Source organism: Pseudopodoces humilis, chromosome 3, assembly GCF_049639895.1.
Source record: "Pseudopodoces humilis isolate 2021_Gansu_Grassland_sample_001 chromosome 3, ASM4963989v1, whole genome shotgun sequence".
Taxonomy (NCBI): domain Eukaryota; kingdom Metazoa; phylum Chordata; class Aves; order Passeriformes; family Paridae; genus Pseudopodoces; species Pseudopodoces humilis.
Genome location: NC_142202.1, coordinates 47728185 through 47751656, shown reverse-complemented (window position 1 = coordinate 47751656; position 23472 = coordinate 47728185). Strand labels below are relative to the sequence as shown.

General features: G+C 40.3%; 1 protein-coding gene across 6 annotated transcripts in view; it reads left to right on the top strand.

Moving 5' to 3' along the window:
• SASH1 (SAM and SH3 domain containing 1) overlaps positions 1-23472 on the top strand; it is a 541099-nt gene that overhangs the window by 506951 nt on the left and 10676 nt on the right. For 4 of the 6 annotated variants that reach the window (XM_088052803.1, XM_088052802.1, XM_088052805.1 and 1 more), the window contains 9 exons: positions 2482-2614; positions 6698-7533; positions 11113-11184; positions 13560-13703; positions 15838-15973; positions 16837-17006; positions 18116-18325; positions 19035-19185; positions 21639-21752. In XM_088052803.1, the coding sequence (XP_087908929.1) occupies positions 2482-2614; positions 6698-7533; positions 11113-11184; positions 13560-13703; positions 15838-15973; positions 16837-17006; positions 18116-18325; positions 19035-19185; positions 21639-21752 (1966 nt within the window). Of the gene's footprint in view, positions 1-2058; positions 2268-2481; positions 2615-6697; positions 7534-11112; positions 11185-13559; positions 13704-15837; positions 15974-16836; positions 17007-18115; positions 18326-19034; positions 19186-21638; positions 21753-23472 lie in introns of those variants that run through there. The other 2 variants (XM_088052806.1, XM_014263649.2) reach the window with 2 other exon arrangements.

Here is a 23472-nt window from a genome sequence, read left to right as displayed (position 1 = left end):
CACTGCTTGTGGAGGACCCCAGCTCAAAAGGGTACTAGGAATCCTGAAGCATGGGGGAAAAGCAGCTGGCACTTACTTGTGATTGGACTTTATTTATTTTGAAGTATGGTGAACCCCCTCTTTACCACCCACTCAGGTTTTGATTTCAGTACCTTGCGCTGAGGTTATTTTGACACTTGCTTTTACTGTGATACTTTTGAATGTAAATGTCAGATAAAAGCTCTTTGTTGTTGTTGTTGAGTCTTCATAACCCTGAGGGGGCACAGTTTCTTATCAGATATCAGTGGTGCAAAGTAGGACTAGCTGTTTATTCTTCTATGAAATCCTGGATGGAGGGACCAGGTATGAGCTGTTCTCCAAGTCTGACAGAGCTCACAGTTTCAGAGACAGTAGTCGTGCAAACTGAGGGTGCCGGAAGAGTAAAGATGGAAAGCAATCCCCTAGAGTGATTGCATTTGAAATAAACCCATCTTGAGTGCAGAATACGCGTGATGGTTGCTTGCCAGGATGTACTTAATGGCCCAAGAAATCTTGACTGAACTTCTTGATTACAGTCAATAATCCATTCATCAGCTTATCTAAATGTGTCTGTCTTGCTTGACATCACTAAGTTGTCGTAGGCATAAACTCTGAATTAATGCTCATGTTGTTGCTTAATTTACTTCTTGTAAACAACTCTGGTACTCTTTACAGTCCTATATTTCCCAAAGGAAGTTTATTAATTACCTAGCCATTCTGTAACCACAATAAACACATTTGTGCAATTTTTGGATGATAGAATGACAATTCCTACTGCCATATGTGGTCAGTTTGGTATTCCTCCTTATTTTGGAGTAATGCAAAGCTTGTGGAAAAGTGGTAATGGGCAGTGCCCTTGCAGCAATTTGTTGATGTTTGCTCTGGTGTGGTTCTGGTGAGGTGCATGCCTGGGAGGCAGGCTTTCAGAGCTTCCCTGGCTCTGTCAGGCACTGTCTGTGTCTTTGGAAGCATTCCAGTGCAGCTGCTATATGGTGTCCTGCCCCATGGCATCTGCCTTTAGTACCTCTTCCTGGTATTTAAGTGCACTACAAAAGTAGAAAGCACTTTTATGTTCAGCCTCTCTTACTCATCCTCCAGATTAACAGACAGCATTTTTGCTGGGAAGAGAAGGGGCTGGCTTTTTTTTGTTTGTTTGTTTTTACTTGGCTTGCATCTCTTGGGGATCTTTATTTTTAAAAGTTTAATTAAGGAGAAGGAGAAAAAAGGATGAGCACACTGTGGAAATCCAGATTTCTGCACTGACAGGAAGTTGCATGAGGGATTTTAGAGCTGACCATTAGGAATGCTGTGAATTGGCTGGGTGTATGAGTGCAAACAAAGTAAGGTATACGATCCATACCGCGCTCCAGCTGGAGCCTGTGCTGTGTGCAGGAATGTGCAGCGGTGCAGGATGCCAGGGCTGTCCTGGCCAAGCCGGAGAGCCCTGCTGGCCTCCTCTCCTCTCCCCTTCCCTGCCCTTCCCCCCGCCGCCTTCCACATTCTGAACTGATTAAAACAGAGGAAGTAGCACGTTGAACATTGGATCTGGCTCGAAAATCGAAGTTGTCTTCTCGTTCACAAGGAATGGATTGTTTCAGCTTGTTGTGTCACTGCTGCTGGAGAGAAGGGAATTTTTTTTTGTCTCTGTAATGTTTGATACTTGAGGGAAAACAGCTGGAACTGAGCATACTGGATCAGATGCAAAACGAAACGGGATGCTGGGGAATATGGACTGCACTGTATATCTGAAAAGGTCAGAGTTTTCCCTTGGTCAGTGCTGGAGGAATGCTCTGTCCATCTTAATTCCAGCCTCGAGAGCCTTCAGGAGGAGTGTAAGGAGCAGGGAGGAGGAAGGGAATATTTTGTAGCTGTGGCAGTCTGTGTGTGAGGCAGATGAGGTCTCCTCCTTCCTTTCCTTCCCATCCCTTTCTTGTGCTGCTGTTTTTGATTTTCTGGGAAGACTGGGGGGGAAAAAAGAGAAGTCGTCAGTGACAGAGCTTCAGTGTGGAAAAGCTGTTTATAACCAGGTTTAAACAGCAAGTTCTGAGATGCCAGACAGACCAGGGACTGACTAAACCACGGGAGCATAACTGGTATGGTAAGAAGAAGCCTGGAAGAGAGCCCTGCCTGAAACATACTGGAAGAGGACGTGGAAGTAGTTATTACACAATGCATGTGAAGAAAGACAAGGGCAGGAATGCATTTCAGTGCCTAGGATCTTACGTTGCACAGATTTAGAAATCAAAATGGTATGTCATGCTTTCAGAAAAAGAAAAAAGAAAAAAAGAAAAAACAAGAAAACCCTCAGTAATTAAAATGTTTCTGTCTGACCTGAGCTGAAAATATAGCACCAGTTACAGAGCTGCATTGACACAACGCAGCAGATGAGCTGGGTTAACTTGACTTGAAGGAGCAAGCCGTGGAACTACTGTTTTATTAATATTCCCTTTGTTTCTTTGCCAGTCAAGAGAACAATCCGATGATGAAACAGAGGAGTCGGTGAAGTTTAAGAGGTTGCACAAGCTGGTGAATTCTACTCGGAGAGTCAGGAAGAAACTCATAAGAGTTGAAGAAATGAAAAAACCCAGCACAGAAGGTAAAAAGCAACATGGTTAAAACTGCTTGCGTGAATACATGTTTCTGTTGAGAGGGGACTGAAAGTGGAGGGTTGGGGAGGGAGGGGTGGAGTATTCCTAAGGGATAGTAGGAACAACTGCCTTGTCTATTGTGCATGCCTTAAGTTACTGAATTTTTAGGCTTTAGGAGGAGGAAAGTGACAGCCTAGAATGTGGTTACTGCTGATCTGGTGTTCTCAGAGCAGCACTAGGGAGCCCCTCATTAAGAGATTAGAAGTTGGCTTATGTTTTATGTCCCATGCTGGGGAGGGAACGAGCCTGAGAGTCATCCCAGCCAGCTGCCCGACAAGATCAGCAAGGAGGTAAGTGGAGCCATTACCACACTGCTCCCCCCTCCCAGGCCCTGGGTGGCACACAGGTGAACCTCCTGCTCCTTTTGGGAGGGTAGCAGCTGGCTGGTGGTACAGTTGAATTACATGGCATCACCCTGTGGCAAAAATACAGAACCTCTATCAGGCATTCTTGTAGGCTAGAGGCTGCCTTGTGACTTCTACTTCTGGGGGATCCTGTCTGCAGTTTGGCTTCTGAATGAGCCCTGCTCCCTACAGAGAGGGGGAGAGAAGGGAGGAGGAGGAGGAGGGTGGGGAAAGGGAAGCAAAGTTCAGGGCCTGGGAACACTATGCTGCAGAATTAACTCTGGATGACCTGTATGCATGTGTGAGCACTCAGATTAATGGAGCCTGATCCTCAGGAGCCTCTCTGCACAGCTGTGCTTGAGTCCTCACTGGAATTGTGGGCATCTCTCTATGTTGGTGGCCTTCCTGGCATCGTATGCCAGTTCCCCTCAGCTCTGCAGTGAGCTGAGCAGTATTACGATTCTTTCCTAGTGCATTTAAGGAGAACACGTGCATCTTGCGTATGTGGCAGGAAGCTGCTGGCAGATCTGTGATCCAGCCTGCCTCTCCTACATTATGGATGGTGTTACCAGCTGGCGTGAAAGGCACAGCCAGTCTAGAGCTCTGGAATGGGCAGCTGTCTCTGTCTGGAAAGGTTTTTATCACCTCATATGGTGAGCATAGAGCTGGGATACCTTGGAAACAAATGTGGATTTTGAGATGGGACAAACAAAATAGGGCAATTTTTCCACTGCTCTGGGGAAAAACGGCCCGCAGAGAAGCCTGTCCTACGTCCTCCTTCTCTCCCCGGGAGTCTGGGAAAAGCTGCAGGGAGCGATCAGGAGGAGGCTTCAGGGATGGGAGCAGACACAGGAGCAAGCAGCTCAGGGGCTGCTGGGCATGCAGATGCCTTCCTGCAGTTGGACCAAACTTTCTCTTCAGCATATTAAGTATCTGTCTAGCTCTCTGTATCCTCTCTTATGGTGCTTTACCTCCTTAATTCCTTTTTCCCTCAGTCTTTCACTTAAATGTGTCGCTCCTGGATTTTTATTCTCTAGGGCTTTTATTTCCATTGAGTTTTTCCACCCCTGCCCCTGCAGAAAAAGCACTGAACTAGCAACTGTATCCAAAAAAAGTTTGTTCTCCTTCCTTCTTTTTCCATCTGCTCTCTGTCTTCTCTAGCTGTAGGCTTCTCTGATTAAATTATCTGTAACTCTGAGTTTGTAGTTTATCTATCACTCTGGACTTTCTGTGTAGATTCACTCTTGGAAAACTCAATAGCAGAACCAATTATTTCTAAATAACAATATGGATTAATTCTGTATAACTTCTGTATAACTGGAAGGCCCCCTCAGTACCTAAGTGTACCTTAGCAGTAAATATCTATGACTTTCAGGAAATTCAATACCAGAATTTTCATATGGCAAATTAGAAGTGCTTTATTAATGTTGTCCATCCCAGTCCCTCACAATACATGTCTGTATTCCCAATTGGATATGTCAGAGGGCTGTGCAAGTTCACAAAAAATAGGATGGTCAGATTTGGGATTGCTGTCTGGCCTTCCAAGTTACCTGCAATTGACTGGATTGGTTTTTGAGCTGCTTGCTATGGCTCTTCGAATCTGTGTTATGAATGTAAAGTAATGTGAAATCACAGGTGACTAGGTTTTGGGAAGTTGGCTGTAATATTTGATTGAGTAACATCAGTAAAATTTGAATAAATTTTTTAAAAATTTGAATGATATTTGGATAAATTCATTAATGTTCAACATTAAGTTGCCTTTAGTACAGTGTAAGCATAGACTTATTTTGAAAACTGACATGCAGTTTCCTGGAAGAAAGATTCTACATAATCCTACTCAAAAATTTCTTCATGAAGAACAACTTTGCTGAATTTCACTTTCATGTTCCTGTAGATTTTTAAGAAAAGCTCACTAGTCTCTGATTCTTCTCCCACATTTCTATTACTGACTCTGTTATCACAATGAATGTACATTTGGCTGAGCTGATACTCACTAGAATTTGCCAATATCTGAATCCATATGTATTTTGTCTTAATCTGCTCCTAAGTGAGCCAAATAACTGAAACTTCCTAATTCCTGGGCACCATTCTTATATAGCACTTAAAAATGCATCACATCTACATCTGTGTCATTATGGCTTTGTGTCATGGACTCACTCCAAATAACATCTGTTACAGTGTTGACACACAATGCATATTTTACAAGCTGTTTGAAAACATATTTACTTAGTTGACTAAAATTGTTTATCAGTACATACTCAGTCCCAGGGGAATGTCTATTTTCTGTTCAAATTAAGATGTAGAGGGGGAGAAGAGCAAGCTGGACAGTCCAGGGAAAGTGGTGTCAAAAAAAGACTCCAGTCTACAGACCTACCCCAATAAATTTCTCAAGAGTGAAAGTTGCATGTCAGATTTGATCCATTATCCCTTCAGTGTCATGATGAACTTTGTCATAGTAAAATAGCATCTTAGGTTTCAACAAAAATATGTCAAAAGTTTTGCCAGTGGAGTGAGCTGAAGGTGAGGCAGGAATCCTATACAGGGCTGCTAATCTGTCATTGTGGAAGATGTTCCTTGTAATTGAATGAGCCAGTTTAGTAAATTGTAGGTATTTTGGTAACAATTCAAATTTAGTTCTGCTGTAAGACAGTGGAAGCAGTCAAAGAAGAAGGCAAAGTTAGGTCATTAGCAAATTTATTTTGGTAAGAAATAAATACAATCATATTTGTGTGTGTGTTTGTGTGTCTGATGCATAACTATGAATGCTGTGAAATTTGTCAGGGAGACAGAGGAGGATGTATTTTTTTTGACTCTTACCTTGTTACTGCATCCAAAACCTGTGCTTCTACTTTGCTCAAGAGAAAACACCAAAGTTTCTCTGAAACTTTGAATTTGAAAAATTTAAAGGAATTGCATTTTCAAGTTCTTTATTCCCTTCACTCCAAAAAGGAAACCTGGCTATCTGCCCATGTCCAGTACTTATGTTGCAAAATATTCCTGTGAAATATTTTCTGGAAAAATTTGGTGAAAACTAAGTGTTTCTTTCATTACCAGGACACTGTTGAAATTGGCACACCTTCAGTTTGACCTACTTCTTTGTTTTTGCCTCTGCTAAATAAATTCTGTGTGATTACAGTTGGTACCTCTTCTCCCATCAAAATCCAAGAACATTAAATTTCATCCTGGAGTGTAACTCTATAACTTTCTGTGAAAAATTCTCCTTTCTGCAGTCACAGGAGCAGTAGGTATTGGAAAACTGGACCTGAGAGATACTTGTTTGGATTTTAATACCTATTGTAAGCTCACTAGAGCTGAGTGTCATATGCAAGTATCAGAAGAAAAACATGAGAAACAGATCCCAGCTCCAGCTTTTAAGGGGTTGTTAGTGGGAACGTCTGTGGTCTTAGCTGCAGATGAAAGACAGAAACTTAAAATAATGATGAGTTTACTTACAGGATATTGTCTTCTGTCTGTTGTTAACTAATCCTAGCATTCTCACTTCACAAATGGAAGGAGCTGCTTCAGGTTTATCCACTCAAAAATAACTTCTGAGCAATTTACATCAAAAATAGCTTTCTCCCAATTTAAATGGATGATATCTTGAATAAATACAGTAAGACTCCACAGGGAAACATCTTAGACAATTATGAACAATGACAAACGTTGTGCTGCTTTTGTCCCCTGTAGGTGTGGAAGAGCATTCACTTGACAACTCTTCTATTCTGGATGACAGATCAGCACTTTACTCTGGAGTTCACAAGAAGCAATTCTACTTTGACAGCTCCTGTGAAAAGCAGCCAGAGGATGACTCGGACTCACTTACTACGTCTCCCTCATCCAGCAGTCTTGATACATGGGGAGCTAACCGGAAGCTGGTGAAGACCTTCAGCAAAACTGATAGCCGTGGCCTTATCAAGCCTCCCAAGAAACTTGGGACATTTTTCTCTTACCCAGAAGAGGAGAAGTCCCAGAAAGTTTGCCGCTCCTTGACAGATGGGGAAATGAAGAAGAGCCTCGGCTCGCTGAGCCATGGGGTAAGTACAGAAAGCATTTGCTTTTATGACAGCAACAGGCACAAGCACCATCTTCTGGTGTCCCTGGAGGAGATTCAGAGTGTAAGGAAGCAGATCCGATTGAAGAAAATGGATACTAACTATTCCTGTTCCAGAGCTTTTCTCTGCCAGCGCCCTGCTAGGAAAGGAGCATCCCCCACAACTTGCGACCTGCAATTACTGCGGCACAAAACGAAAGGGGGTGGAGGTTGTGGCTTCCCAAACAGAAGGCTACGAGGGCGCACCTCTGTCAGCGAGTTCAATATTACCTATGTGGTGGAGAGAAGCCTGTACAGTCACCTCAACCTCTCACAGCTGGTGCGTCCCGTTACTGACAGGACCCTGAGCAAGGCCGACAAGCAGGACCTGAGGAGATGCCTGCTGGAGGAGGATGAGGAGGCCAAGAGGAAGTGGGCTGCTACAGTGGATCGCTGTACTAAAAGGGTTCTCTTGAGAATCCACCAAAAGTCTGTGAGTCAAAGAGTTGCCACGAAGGTGGTCTTCCAGTTTCTGTGAGGTTGCAGTGAACACTTTCTGCTTCATACTTTTAACTAAAATTCAGTGCTTCTGCTTTCTTTGCCATTATAAACTCTTAAGCACTGTAATGCCAGTGTAAGGAAAGAGCTGGATATAGTCTTGTCAAAGAAGAGTTTTGTTGAGTCTGCTGTTTATGTGTGTACAGAGTAACTCAGTGTGAGAGGGCAAATATGACAAAACTCTGCTTTTTAAATTAACCTAGTGCAGAAGTAGAGATCACCAGTGAACAGAGAAGGTATGAGATGCTATAAATATGTTTTGTGTGATGCTTTGAGAGTCAGTGTTCTCTTCAAGGGGTAGCAAGAGATGAACAAGATTTTCAGAGTAATAGAGTATTGTTACTCAACTGTGCTCTATTCCTCTTCAGCTGTCAGTGCCTTAAATTGGCCTTTCCCGTCTCAGATTGCATCTCATCAGTTCACTCACCCTCACTTACATACACAGCTACAGAAAGACAGAGTTTTGCATTAGGTAGTCACTGCCCTCCTGCTTGCTGCTCAACACCACCAGAATTGTCACTACTGCTCCTTCTTTCTAGAATGGAACGATGGTGGCACCTTCCCTCAGAGCGTTAGAGAAAGGCAACAAGGGGTGGGCAAAAGAGGAAATTGTGCTTACAGTGAGAAATTAAGTGATTTGAACACTCCAGAGGGATCCAAAGCTGCTTCCTGATTATATGACCCAGTTTTGACAGTTCTGTTAACCATGATTCTGAGTTTCCTAGGAACGTGCCTTTGGTGCCAGATCTCCAAAGCTGAGCCAGCTAGTCTGTTGTTCAGTTGACAATGTTCCCTACTTCAGTGGATGGAAACAGCAGTGCGCTCGTAACATTAAGCAAGATATTCCAGTGAACAATACAGTAGAAACAGCTTTTCCTCTTAAGTAACAGATTTTATTTTTTTTGAGAGGTCTCTGCTTTATTTCATCTGCTATAAGGTATAAGAGTGATGGCTATGGTCTCCTTGAATAGCCTGTGGGAGGTGACCAGGCGTGCTGGTTCACTTTTTGCTCTTTGGCCACAAAATACAGATTGATTTTTTTTTCTACCCAATACTGTGAGCATTCTCTCTTGCCAGCTTTACTGTTTCTTCTGCATTGATTGCTTACCCTACCCCTCACAGGATACTGTTTATTGCTACAGACATTGTACCCAGAAGATGTTGCTTTCCTTTAAGGATATTACAATGATAGGAGAAACCTTGCTTGTCCTTCTGTGAGTTAAATAATAAGGTTATCTTGAACCAAAAAGCATCCTCATATATTCTAGAGATGCCCCATAATTAAAAATACCCTCTAAAACTGTCTTGGTGAATACAGATGACAGAAACAAACTCTTCAATTCTTCTAATAAGTTAGTCTTGTCTCACCATAGTAATTTCATTATGAAAACTATCTGCACTGACCTTTGATTAATCACAGAGATACAGTTAGAAATGAACAGTGTTTTGTTGTTGTTGAGGAACTTCTCAGTCAGCTGCTTCTCCAGCTTTGTTTAAATGGGATAAATGTTGGAGACCTGCTGCCCTTACTAACTTTTTCAATGCACTTTTTCCTGGAACCACAAATAGGTGACAAGCTTCAACTAATGCTGCTCCTTCCTAGAAATGCTTAATGTTTGTTTGCTGCAACCTCAGGGAAATTGCAATACCTCTGTATTCAGTGGAATTGGTCACTCTGTCTTGCCTTGCCATTCATTTTTGTCATTTATATTTGTTTCAGTGGCCTGGACATGCATGAAGTTTTCAAATGGCATCAGTTTTTCTTTTCTCCCAGAAGAATAATACTTTTGATTGCATGGCCATTCCATTGAATATCCCTCTCCTCATCAACAGACCTTTTGTTTGCTGCAGGATTGCCAGGGTCTCTACTGAAGTCTGAAGGTGGAAGTTAAATTTTAAATATATGGGGAGGTCCATAGGGAAACAACAAGCATCCTTAACAAGGTACATTTACTCAGAAGCTTTTAAGCAACAGTTGCTCTGCTTTCCAAGAAGACTTCTTTAGGAGGAGCTCTGGCTGGTTTGACAGACAGGTTTGCTCAGAGCAGTTCCAGATGTCCTCTCTTCATTGCTGGGATTACCATACACTGCAGGATGAGTTATAATGGTTCTTCACAGAAGGACCAAATTACTCCTAGCTAAACATGCTGTTCTTTAGAAACTGATCTTACTACTTGTGGTTGGTCTCAAAAGTTTTCTAAAAACAATTTTTAAAACCTGTGCCATAGTCACATTGCCTTTTGGAAAAAAGCACATAGAAAAATTCTACATCACAGCATCCTCTTCAATGTGTGTGGGGCCTACACAAAGCTGGCTTTGAGTTCCACTAGAATTGTAGTTGGTACAAAAACTGTCATCCAAGTTTGTTGGGTGTAAGCAGCAAGAAGCTAGAAATAAAACCTTTTAAAAGCTATTAATATGAATGCTTCTAAGTGGTGAACAAGAAGAATGTTTACTTTAAAAGAATGAATTCTTATAATTGTTTATTAAGTGTCACTGTTTATACAGCTTGCTTCTTCCTAATAGACAAAGTGGGCTGGTAGTTCTCAGGTGCTGGGTTTTCACTGACTCATGATCCTTTGTAGTTGTGAGCCAATACCTAATCAATACCTAACTGATTCTTAAAGTGCCTTTGAAGTTACTTGGTTGGGTAGTTCAGGCCCTAGAAACTTTTAGTTCACAAACATTGATCTTCTGCCTCATGTTTATCTCAGCTCGGACTGTGAAAAGAATACTTGTAGTAGGAATCTGCCTGTCTTCAAAACCATGCTCAGAGCCCAGAGTTGAAGAGCAAATTAATTGTAATGTCCATACCTTCATCTCCCTGCATTGATTGCCCCATGAGACTTCTGCCAAGGCCAGTTACTTGAGTACTGTGCAGCTGGTTTCTCATTGGTCATGTTTTATTACTCCTTGCATTGCAAAGAAAAAGCTGAAAGTGACTAATGTGGAATCAGGGCATGCTGAGTCTCTGGGGACACAATGCTTATGGATAATTGGGCTGGGTTTTTCCCTCCTCTTACCAAGGGCTTAGCCTACTAGGCTTCCAGTGATTCCCTGTATTTCAGTGGAAATGCAGCCTATGCAGCTATTCAGAAGGTAGGTTGTCCAATGCTCTAAAAGATTTAGATTGGTGGTTCTCTGTTTCAGTGCTGCTGTGGACTTATTTATGAAGGCAGATGGGAGTGAAGAGATGGAGTTGCCAGCACCTTGGAAAACTTGATGCATAAGATCAGCAGTTTCCTGAGACCAAAAAGTCTTTTCTTTTTAAAAAGAGGAGTAGGCAGTAGATGACTCAACAGCAGCAGACCTTAGGCCAAGGAGTTGTCTCTGGAAAAGAGAGACTCATATTGCCTTACAACAGATTTCCTGATTTATAATCTCTCATCCCTTTGTTTGTTTGTTTGTTTCCATTTTGGCAGACATTTGTATTTTAATTGGTGTTCTCCAAATCGCAGATGTTCTAAGGGAGCTAATCACGGTGATAAAACCATCTATCCTTGGTTTTTTGCAGAGAACCTGTAGCTTTGGAGGCTTTGATTTGACAAATCGTTCCCTTCACATTGGAAACAGTTCTGACCAAATGGTGAGTTTGAGAAGGTGCAGACTTGGAATAGAATAAAATGAAATACACAGTTATGAGTTAAAATAGACTAAAGTGTAATTTAGGTCTGTAATAACAGTTTGAGGATCCAAGAAAACAGAGCATCTTTGTTAACCTCAAACTTCCTTAGCTTTGAGAATAGCATACCCACCCATATCCATGTGTGTAAAAGTATTTATATACAGTATATGTGAAGAGGTAGGAACACGTGATCAAAGCACAGATCTGGGGGCACATCTGTGGGCTGTTCTTATATCTGACTTCCTCAGAGCATCATCCAAGACAAAACATGTGCTTGCTCTACTTCCTTGGTGAAAATATTTACTATTTGGAATGATGAGGCTAACTTTGCTGAAGGTCTGCAAATTATTTGCATGGAAGTCATTATGTAAGAAGTTCATTATTTTTCTCATTGTATCTCAGAGCTCTGGAGTAGACCAGGATCCCATTGTGCCGGGTGCTGCGCATTAGGTCTCAGAGCATTCTTGTGTTTAAAAAAAAAACACATTTCCCCTGAGAATTAATTCCATTTTATGTTATTCATGTTGATCCCACTGTTACTGTTGGTTGGCCTGTGGTCAAAAATAACAGAACAGAAACGAGCCAGAACATTATATCAAATGAAATTGCGAACATATTTTTTCCTTTTGCCCATATATGTTTTTCTTCTATGTTTCAGCATTTGATCTGATAACTTTTCTGTCTGCTTAAATCAAGTCTAAAGTGTCAACCATTTTGTAGGCCAGCATTATATTGTTTTTTATGTTGGCTGGGGTTTTTAGGCATGTTTTTTGTTGTTGGTTTGTTTTTTTAAACATCATTAATTACCCCTAAATTTGCTAAATCTGTGTGTGGTTATTTTACTCATCAATTTGCAACTCAGTAAACAAATTAACTTCTGAACTTCTAGTGTTTATCTTTAAATATGGATACTTGTTTTGGTCATATTGGTTTTTAATATAAGAAAGTGTGAAGTCTAGATGTTATATTTATCCCTGGGAGCATCAGTAGTGGGAGAGATGCAGTGCGCTAGAACAATATATGTGGATCAAAGTGGGTTTTTTCTTGAAAACATGTAAGTCCATTAAGTAGAAAGTTTATTTCAGAAAAAAGATTAGGCAAAAACCTATCGTTAATTTCTGGCAAAAGACAAAAATTACCAAGGAAGCTGTAATTATGAACAACTTTTGAGGGGAAAAATAATGTATTGTCAGAAATGAAGTATCAGTTTAATTTTGGAGAAACTTTTTGTAAGAACATTGATAAAGAGAAAACATACATAAATGCAGAAAAAAAAGATAAATCTTTAATGTACAATACAGTGTACATTTATCTTAGGGTTTGCTATCTTCTTGCAGCTAAATTTAACCAAGTCAGAGACCAAACTCAGTGGTCAGTCTCTTTGACCAGATGGATTTTGGTCTTTTTTTGTGCTGTGATTTTTGGTGCACCCTTGCCAATGGAGGGTGCTGGAGTACATCTAATAGACCTGCATTGCTCAGTGGCTCCTGAACCAGAGTAGAGCATAAGACTCTGTGCAATGTCCTGCCTGGACAGTCTGAATAAGGGCTGAATCATAGAAGTTTGGTAAAATGTCAGCTGATCCATGTTAACTATGTACTTGTGCCGTAAGTGCTCGCTACCCTATGCTGGTTTAGAAAAGGTTAAATGAATTCAAAGCAGCTGGTCTTTGTAATCCACTATATAGGGAGCAGCTAATTTAGTTTGTCAGTACCCTGTTGTGTGCCTTAAAAAAAGCAATGCAAGTTTAACCTACCATGGTTGATGGATTTAGTACATTTTTTTGTGGTGTTTGGTTTTTGGTGTTGTTTTGGTTTTTTTCTTATGGGCCATAGTAAAACCACAGAGGTTTAGCAGAATGCATGTCTGAAAATAAAAAGTAAATTTAGGTAGCCAAGTGTAGATATCCATATATATAAATACACTCAGAGATATATATTTGGCTGGTATCTCAGAGGTACCTTTATTCCTGTTAAACTCTTTGTAGTATTGACCAACATGAGCCACATCTACTGTTTTGTGTCCTGTTAGAAAGGTTTAGCCTGAAACATGGAGTTTTCTATCAGATCAAATACTTACTGAAATTCAAAGGGATAAAGGCATCCTAACAGTCCCCAGCACGCAGTCTACACACAATACTTTCACAAAAATTTACACATCAGGCCTAAAGAGTAAGCTTCAGTGGTTTGCACAAGGTCTCAACACTGAATTTGGAGCAGGCAGCAGGACACTGTGCTGCTGTCCTGTGTCTGCCTGGACACCTCTGCACTAACTGCTGGCTGAGGGAAAAAATGGCTCTTCTGTTTTAAAGGTTTAAGTCCTATTTTATTTTCCAGGGCAAAGAAGGAGACTTTGTTTATAAAGAAGTGATCAAATCACCCTCTGCCTCCCGTATATCTCTGGGCAAAAAGGTGAAGTCTGTAAAAGAAACCATGAAGAAAAGGATGTCAAAAAAATACAGCAGCTCTTTGTCTGAGCAGGTATGTAAGGTCTGCAGTGGAATACACTTAAAAATGTAGTAGTGATAATCAATATTGTTTCCCATGCATCAAGGCATCTCTGAAGAAATTTCTAACAAGATTATATGGTGTGACTTATTCCTATGCTCTTAAAAAATCCCTCACTGTGAAATGGCTTCCTATAGATGCCAGTACCGTGGAAAATGCATTTTCAGATTTTCATTTAAGTAGCTCATCAGAAGTCTGTTGTTGATGGCACTACACACTTCACTCTCTATTTCCATTTCTTTTCTATCATAATTTATTAAGGGAACCAGTCTTTGACACAGGGTCACAGTAATATATTTAATCTGCAATTTACACCCTAGTTTAAATTCCCAGCATAACTTCATATACACAACTCTTCTCTGCTATTACAGGTCTTTTCTCCATCACAGCTTGTCCTATGCAACAGCACATTAAAACAGAGGCACAGTCTAGTCAGAAAGGGGCATCTAACAGAAGATTTTCCTAATATTCTTTCATTACAGATTTTTATAGTCTATTCTTAAAGGCGAACCTGAAGTACATTAGTTCTAAATTAGGCTTTGAATTTCAGTGGCCTAGAAACAATTGCTGTCTTTTTCCCTTTTCCTTTAGTGGAGACAAAAATCTTCGGCATTTGTTTAAAACCGGGGCTGCCTCTTGGATTGTGTCAGGAATAGGTTGGAAAGCGGCTGGGAAAGCAGAGCTCTTTCTGGTTAACACCGCCCCCAAGCGGGCTCGGACCGGTCGCGGGGGGTGCTCGCAGTCATGGCAAATTGGGAATGGAACTTTTGTTCCTAATTCAAAGCCTTGGTTGCCTGTAAAAGGAGCAGTTTGTAACATTCATAGTAACAACCCCAAACTGAAGAATCCAGAGGCACCAAGAGAGCCAGAAATGTGGACAGTGTTATGCCATGCTTTGTGACTATAGAATCCCTTTTCTGCAGAATTGTTTATTAGCCATACTTAATAACTGGCACAGTGCTTCACTTACAGTTTTTTAATTTAAACTTGCAATTAAAATATTTTAAAGTGTAACATGATTTTATATTGATAAGAAGATGGTTTGGTGTCTGACTGGCTTTACAGTGCACTTCTGCAAAGTCCGCCAATAAAAAGAGATCCTTTGCATTACAGTGATTTAGAGATACTTCTGCTCTCAGTCTCTTTAATTTTGACATATGACTCTGAAGTCATATGCTGGGATGAGATTTTCTTAATGATTCTGCAGCATGCAAATAATAGTGTTCATCTAAAAGTTTTATGGCTATACATCTCCACAAAACACTCTTGTTTGCAAGCTAAAGTTATTTTGTTTTATTTATGGCACAGTTGTTTTAGAATAATTATAACTTTCAGGGATCATGATTCAAAGTATGTTTCAATATCTCTGCATGCATTAAAACAAGCAAAAGTTACGCTGGCCACAAGTATCTGCTGCTTTGTTTTAACTGTGCTTCACAAAGGCTGACAGAATTTCAGTTTAGGAGACACCCTTTTCATTTTCTGTAATGCGTGACTGAATGAAAAGAGAAATTGTCTCAACTATTGCACACTGTAGCAACCAGGACATGGACATAGCAAAATCTTTTTATATTTATGTTTAGGAGTATTTGTACTGTGCACAAGCTGCATTTTCTAGCTAATTTTTTTTTTGTTCTTACAGGCAAATGAGCCTATAAAAAATTCACAGAAAAAAACCCCAAAAACATTGCTTCATGTCTCACTTGCATTGTCTGGTTTGTATTCATCTTTGTACAAAATCCTGATGCAGAAACCTGAATTTGGCACTAGTTTTTTTGCAAGTACTCCTGGCAAAAATATAATGTGTCATGAAAACCCTTGAATTGAGGGTTTTGTGTAAGATTTTGGGGTTTTTTTCTGCTTACAATGCTAGCTTTTTCAGACTTGTCTGTTTGCTCCCATCACCACTATCATGCATAATAAAGTGGAGTTTCTACCACACCCAGGTGTGGTAAATAAATAAGTAACTACTAAATAAATAGATAGAAGTTTTCAGCCTGTCTGGTTAAGATCAGGAAAACAGAACCTTTTTCCTTGGAGGTGGACAAGCAGCTCCCATCAATGCTTATGTTCATTTATCAAACTTTAATGGTCCAATGCCTTTTAGGAGTCCAGCCCTGGGATCATGCCGGGTTCCCCACAGTCACCACCACCAGACACTGACTCCCTGGACAAACCCAAGCTGAAAGCTGGTGGCTCAGTGGAGAGCCTGAGGAGTTCCTTAAGCGGTCAGAGCTCAATGAGTAAGTTCAGTTGTAATTGTGTTGCTCCATTTCTGTGGCTTCAGGGAGCAGAGATCTCCACTGTAAGCAGAATCAGAGAAAGTCAAAGCAGAAACAGTGGTTAAAATGTGGATGGGCTGATGGCTCAGTCATTAGGGGTTTGCAAAGAACTGTAAGTTCTTTGGTGCAAAGACAGGGGTTCTTTTTGTTTTATGTTTATGCAGAACCCTGAAAAAGTGAAATCTTGCTTTCTGGCTTCTGGGTCCTGTTATTACAATCTAAATGTTCTAATATACATGTAATGTAGTAATGAGCCTGTTTGCTTCTTGACCAGTAGTAAATTACTTGACCACTCTAGATGGACCTTTCATGCTCCCTTGAGAAAAACCTTGAGTTTCTCTCATTAACTGGTTAAAGGAAGAGTAGTATTTAAAACCTCTCTGGTCTAGACTGTATCTACAAGAAACAGCTTAAATGGAACACACGTGATGTGAACTTGCTACACTATTCACCAAATTTCTGGACTTGAGAGGGATTCTAGAACCCCTTGCAGGTTTAAGGGCTTGTTTTCCTCTAAAAAGTTTTGTGAGCAATACTTCCCAGAAAGTTGTCATCAGTTTCTTGTGAAGTACCGTAGATGAGGCACTTGTTAAACAGCTTCTCGGTTAAATATTGAGGGGGTGAATTCAGGAAAGCAGGAGTGCAGAGTAGATTTGCTAACTCTCCCATCCACATGTGTGTATCAGAAATAAAAGCATTTAAGGACTTTTAACTTTAATTACCATGTTTTGTGGAAAGAAGACACATTTTCTGTCTTGCCTCTGTTTCTGAAGCTTCTTCACAAAGAAACTTTTGTGTGAACTGATACTGTGTCGTTCACACAGGTGGTCAGACAGTGAGTACAACAGATTCCTCGACCAGCAACAGGGAGAGTGTGAAATCAGAAGACGGTGATGATGAAGAGCCTCCTTACAGAGGACCTTTTTGTGGAAGAGCCAGGGTTCACACTGATTTTACTCCAAGTCCTTATGATACAGATTCTCTGAAGCTCAAGGTACCAGCTATATCTGTTTTTAAGGAGTCGAACATTTATTTTGCTAAAATTCTAAATTAAGATCTTTTTACAATAACTATAGCATTCTTAATATTTTAATTAATTTTTATGTGTTTTTGAAGCCCTTTAACCTGTCTTATACATTTAAGATTTCCCTGTATAGCAATGATGGAATTATAGCAAAATGTTATAGAATGTAAGTAGTCATGTTTCTCTGCGTCCATGGAAAGACACTTGTGCCTTTAGCTTCTGGAAAATTAAAGATATGCCATGAATCCATTTCCATTTTGCAAGGGTTTTGCTTGAAAGATTGGAAAAATACTTTGTCTGCCACAATGAAATAATCCTCAGTGGAAAAATTTTCAGAACTCTTGGAAGAAATGTGCATGAACCTGCACACAGTGTCTCTTAAAGGCATTTCAGTTAATAAAATTTGCTTTGAGTTAATATTGAAATACTTTTCTAACTGAGTTGTCACTCCCGTTTAATTTTCCTGGATATCAGCTTTGATTATTTTTAGTTGTTCTGTATTCAGTTCAAACTATCTGACTCCTTACGTTCATTATTTAAAATTAGCTTCCAAGGGCAGCTAATTCCTGTTAAAACAGATGTATGTAAGCTAATCTCTTGAGGCATGCAAAAGCAGTTGTGTGTCCATTTCTTTGTTATGGGTCGGGAGCACATTAGGAAAATCAACTTTATTGGTTCCTTCTGCATTGGCTTCCTTTGCTCAGGAGATCTGATTTGAAATTCTGCTCATTTACACTGAGCATATTCTTATTGGCACCAATTTCAGGTAGTTGCAAGCATAGAGACTTTTGTACCACACAGTACTGATGCTCTACAGAGATGTCAGCAGGTTTGTGAATCTGGACAGTTGGGGTCCATTCCAGGATCCTTTGTTGACTTGCTCTGCTGTCTGAGGCATGTCACCTAATTAATTTCCCTTCCATTTGTGAAACAAGTATATTCAGACATTTTTGCAAAAGCTTGTGGTTAACCTTTTGATAACTGAAGTGTTTTCAAAATGTACATGGAAATCCAAGTGGGTGTGTTTGCTTAAATATCTGTCAGAATCCTAAATGTCTTTCTTGCTTCTTTGTCTGCAGAAAGGTGACATCATTGATATAATCAGCAAACCCCCCATGGGCACTTGGATGGGTCTGTTGAACAACAAAGTTGGCACCTTCAAATTTATCTATGTGGATGTGTTAAATGAAGAGGAAGAGAAGCCGAAGCGGCCCACCAGGAGACATCGAAAAAGCCGACCACCCCAGCCCAAGTCAGTTGAGGATCTCTTGGATCGCATCAATTTGAAGGTCCAAATTCTCTCTCTCTCTGCTTACCCTTTTACTTTTGCTTGCAGGAAGGGGACAGCACCTTTGAAGTTGTTAGTTTTGGAAGCTGCACACCGGATTCACAGTCCCAAGGATTGTGACACCACTTAGCAGAATCAGGTCTTAGCTGCAGAGTGGAAATAGCTGACGCCAGGCAGAACTGCCTGTCAGGCTTGACGAAGTGCCGCAGGTTGTGAGTTGTGTACACTCAGACACCATAAATTGTTGCACAGTATGACCACAGCCTAGCACTCTCCAGAGGCAAGCAAAAAGTGTAAAATAACAATAGTTACCCTGTCTTTAAAGTGGGCATTTTTTTCATGTTTCTATTCAGAAGCTCTTGGTATAAATTGGTGTGAGTGTCATTCACCCTTCATACTTTTCCCCTCATACAGAGCCATGCCATGTTGTGCCTTCAGGTAGCATGATACCCAGGCCATCTAATACACTGCATTCCAAACACAACAGTATGTGCAGCGTTCTAGTTCTGGCACAGCTACCTCCCTGAACTCAGAACAGTATTTATGCAAACTATAATACTATAATTTTGCTGGTGTGCACTGGTTTGCACTTACTTAACTTACTGCTTTTCTTGCTGGTTGCAAAAATCACTTTTAGTATCTTTACTGACAAAATAAGTTAAGTGAATATGTTGTCTTACCACTCTTCCTACTTTTTTCCCTTTGTGCAGGAGCACATGCCCACTTTTCTGTTTAATGGTTATGAAGATCTGGATACCTTTAAGCTTTTAGAAGAAGAAGATTTGGATGAACTGAACATCCGAGATCCTGAGCACAGAGCTGTTCTCCTCACAGCAGTGGAACTTCTTCAGGAATATGATAGTACGTGGGATATTTGAGGTTTTCTGTTTTACTAGAGCTCTGCCAAGAACCTTGTGAACCCCTTAAAGCAGAAAACTTGTTCCAGGATTTTGATCTCTTTTTTTCTTTTCCTAATGTAGTTGTTTCCAGGGTAATCCTGTGTAATGTTAGATTTTTGAAGGGTGACGTAAGACTTCTTTTGTTCTGCTGGAATTACTGTTCATGTGAGCCTTGCCACTCAACTTACTTAATATCAAGTATGCAACGCATAACACTTTAGAATACTGATGTTCAAGAATAAATCCTGAGATAACCTACTCTAAGTAGAAGACTGAGACATAGAGAATAGTAAAAAAAAAATTTCCAAATTAGAGAGAAGAGATTAGCAAGAGTGAAAAAAACAAAAACCGAAGCCTAGAGGGCTGTGGAGAAGTGTAATGTGAATCAGTTTCATCTGCATGTGCTTTTGGTTCTTGGACTGTTAATTGCAGGATTGTAAAGGTAGCTTCAGGTTTTCTGTGGACAACACAGCAATTTTCAAAGGAAGAAAATATATGAGTCAAGTGCAAAGACTGAAAAAGAGCAAGCTGCTTATCTATGTACAACAGTGCAATTTTGCTCACTGACCACGTGGACTTGTGCAAGTGGTTGTAAAAACAAGGAAAAGTAGAATAAGCCACAGCAGTCAAATGCAAGAGTGTCTTTGCACAGGAGTAAGCAGAGCCTAGCTGCAGCCTAAGACAGTACTGAATTTGCCCTTCATCCCCAAGTGTCCGTAGAAGGTTGGTATCCAGTGTGCAGAGTGAGTAGAATGGATTGTGTGAGGACTTTCTCAGCTGCTTCTGTGCAAATTAAACTGCCACAGCAGCAATTTAAACAGCTGTTAGTAAATGGAAAATGCTTAATTCAATTACAGCAATATGTGTGGTTAGCATCTTCAGGCAGTGCTGTGTGCCCGGTGTAGCTTTCTTGTTCATTTCCCAAAGAGGCGTCTGCTCTTTCCTTGCTCTTCTCTAGCTCCCAGTAAAGTTGCAGTTGCAGAATTAGTTTATTTTCACTTTAATCAGAGTAGCTTCTTGTCACATAAGATGAGCTTCTCTTCATTATTTGCAGATCTATTTAGGCTGCTAAACTTCCCTGAAGTAATAACTTTTTTGAGGACACTTCAATTTTGGTTTGCAAACTTGAAGATTTGGTGGTTGGAAAGTATAAATTCCAGCTCCAAGTCAGGATGATGAGGAGAAGCAGAAGTGGGGACCAGACTGATGGAATTTGGGAAGTTCAACGGCACACAGTTCCACCCCATAATTACCTGTCATGTGCTGAGATTAGGAATTGGAGTAGCCATTTCTGACATTTTATTGCAGGGGAAAAAAATAACCACAGCATGAACTGTATTCTTATATCATGATACTGGTTTTCTGTATCTTCAGCTCCAGATTTAGCTTCTTTACAAAATATGATTTCTGGCAAAAATTCTGGTTAAATTCCTGGAATCCAGTGTATGCAAGCTAGATAGACCACACTTGAGTTTTGGCTTTTTACACAGACCAAGGAAGGAAGGAATTGGCACCATTAGTCTCCTTCATGTCCCTTCATCCTTTGTTATGGGACAGTATTGAATGTGCCAAACTCAGTCCAGTCCTTCCTCCGGGTCTTCTGGAAGGTAATTCAGAGTTAGGATTTTATTCTTTTTCACTTGACTTGGTTCTTTTCAGCTATTTTCTTCTGGATTGGGTGCTGGAAGTTTTTTCTAAGTCTTAGAACTTTGACACAATTTTAAATAAATTTCTGTGGCGGTAAGTTGCAGAACTTGGCCCCAAGGCAGCTGAGGAGCACAGGAATTCCATTCTGCTTTCATTGTGTGCCATGCAGCTCCTTCACAATCTTGCTGAGGGTGTTGTTAATCATTTACCAAACAGGATGCATGTTTCCAGCTTTTGCAATGGCTTTTCTTAATGCTCACTCTTTTCTGATGTAAGTAATACATAGATCATAGAATCACTTAGGTTGGTAAAGACCTTTAGATACAGCAAGTCCAACCAAGTCCCCCACTAAACCTGTCCCTAAGAGCCACATCTACACATCTTTGAAATACCTCCAGTGCTGATGACTGAACCACTGCCTTGGGCAACCTGTTCCAGTGCCTGACCACCACAAGGTGCCTCCCCTGGCACCACTTGAGGCTATTTCCTTTAGTCCTATTGTTTGTTGCTTGGCAGAAGAGGTTGATCTCCACCTGGCTACAACAGTACAATTATAGAGGGCATTTAGGTCTCCCTTGAGCCTCCTTTTCTTCAGGCTCAACTCCCCCAGCTCCCTCAACCACTCCTCATAAGGCTTGTGCTCCAGACCCTTTACCAGCTGAGTTGCCCTTCTCTGGACATACAAAATAATGGTGTTTGAAACTGAAGGTTGAGAAGTTCAGCTGCATTTTGTTTGCCTGTTTTTCACTGTATTCTTGCATCCTCTAGGTAACAGCGACCAGTCAGGATCTCAGGAGAAACTTCTCATTGAAGGCCAAGGCCTAACCGGATGCTCTCCTCGGGATTCTGGCTGCTACGAAAGCAGTGAAAACCTGGAGAACGGTAATGGTGACAGCAACAAGCTTTATAGTTCCTGCACTCTTTTTTTTCAGTAGATAACTTCATTTACTTTTGTTCCTGTTCCTAGCTAACACAAGCTACTTGCTACTTGACTTTGTCCTCTGCTGTGACTCCTCTTTCCCTCTTGGCTTGAACCATTGGTTTTCACTGCTACTGTTGCTAATTTATTTATTTGCATTAGTAAGAAACAGATCCCATTTCACAAAGAGTCTTTGTTTCATGACCCTAAAGTAACAGTCTTTCTCATGCCATTCCCCTGCCTTCTCCACTCCCAATCATATTCTCATACCGCCGTGCTTCATGAGGCTTGTACTGGTTGCACAAGTGATGGCCCAAGTCTAAGAGGCCGCCAGTGGAGACGTCTCTGAACTTTACTGAGATTAGGAGGATTTCTTTTGAACCCATACAAGAGCTGTTAAGAAAAAATGTTCTTGATTTTAGGCCGTATTTTTCTGTTTGCTTTGGGTTGCATGTTGCATTGTCCTCTGATCAGAACCCAACTGCAAAGATTTAGGACTTTTTAGTATATGAACACTAGAAAGTTAAATTATTGAGAAGTTGGCAAGGAAATAAACTGAAAAAAATGCTAATGGTGTCAGTGAAAGGTGACACACTGAAAAATTACCAAGACAGATGACGTTAATAGAGATTGCAGTCTCTGATCTGAAGAAATGGGTTCTTGTGCTGATTGAGCATGTTTTACTTCAGAGATGGTCTAAACTTGTCATTAGGATGAAATCTTAAAAGAGTTGAAATGGATTTGAGTTGGGTATTTTCACCGCAAGCATTTGAGCCATGTCTTGGCCTCAGACTGCCTGGATTCATTGCTAACATTCACCATGAACAGGAAACCAAGAGCCATATAAGCAGATTCTGTACACCCCTTATAGTGGTCATTTTTCCAATTTAAAATAAGGGCTTAGAATCCTTCCCTTAGAATGTGCATTTTCTGTTAGTCTGCCCCTAAAAAATAACCATTTATTGAATAAAATTGCAATTTGCTTTGAAGCTGAATTCCTGAAATTTACAGTATACCAAATTCCTGAAAGTGGGGAAGCTTTTTTCTTCAATAGGAATCCACATCTACTAAGCATGCTGGAATAGAATCATAACTAAATATATGGCATATGTGACAATTTTATTTTCTTTTTATCTGTAAGTACAATCATAACGATGGCTGTAACACTGAAGTTGAAGTGCTGCCTGCACATTTTCCTTATTTTAACAATATAATAAATCCTTTAGAAAGCAATTGACATTGCCTGTCTGGTTGGATACATAGATTTAAAGTAATATTTCTGAGTTTTTCAGAATGTGAAATGCTGATGATTTTTATATTGGTTTTTATGTATGACTTGATGCATTTCTGCATCATTTTTGCTCACAAATGCATTTAGTGCTTGTTTTGAAAACCATTATGAAAAGAACATTTGGTTCATTCAGAGATTTTTGTCAAAGCTATTTAATCTGAAAAGTACTCCACCTTCTTTGCAAAGTTCACGGTCCATAGTTGTTTATATGCGTATTTTTTTTTCAAAATACATTCTGTTCTCATTTAGGATAGTCAGTTGTCTGGTATAAATATCATAATGTGCAGATTGCACTTCATAAAGGGCAAGTGCATTCTGAGAAGAAAAGAGTCCTCTGATTTTCTGGGGAATGGTTATACATAATATTTTTATGACTAGTACAGTGTCCACTT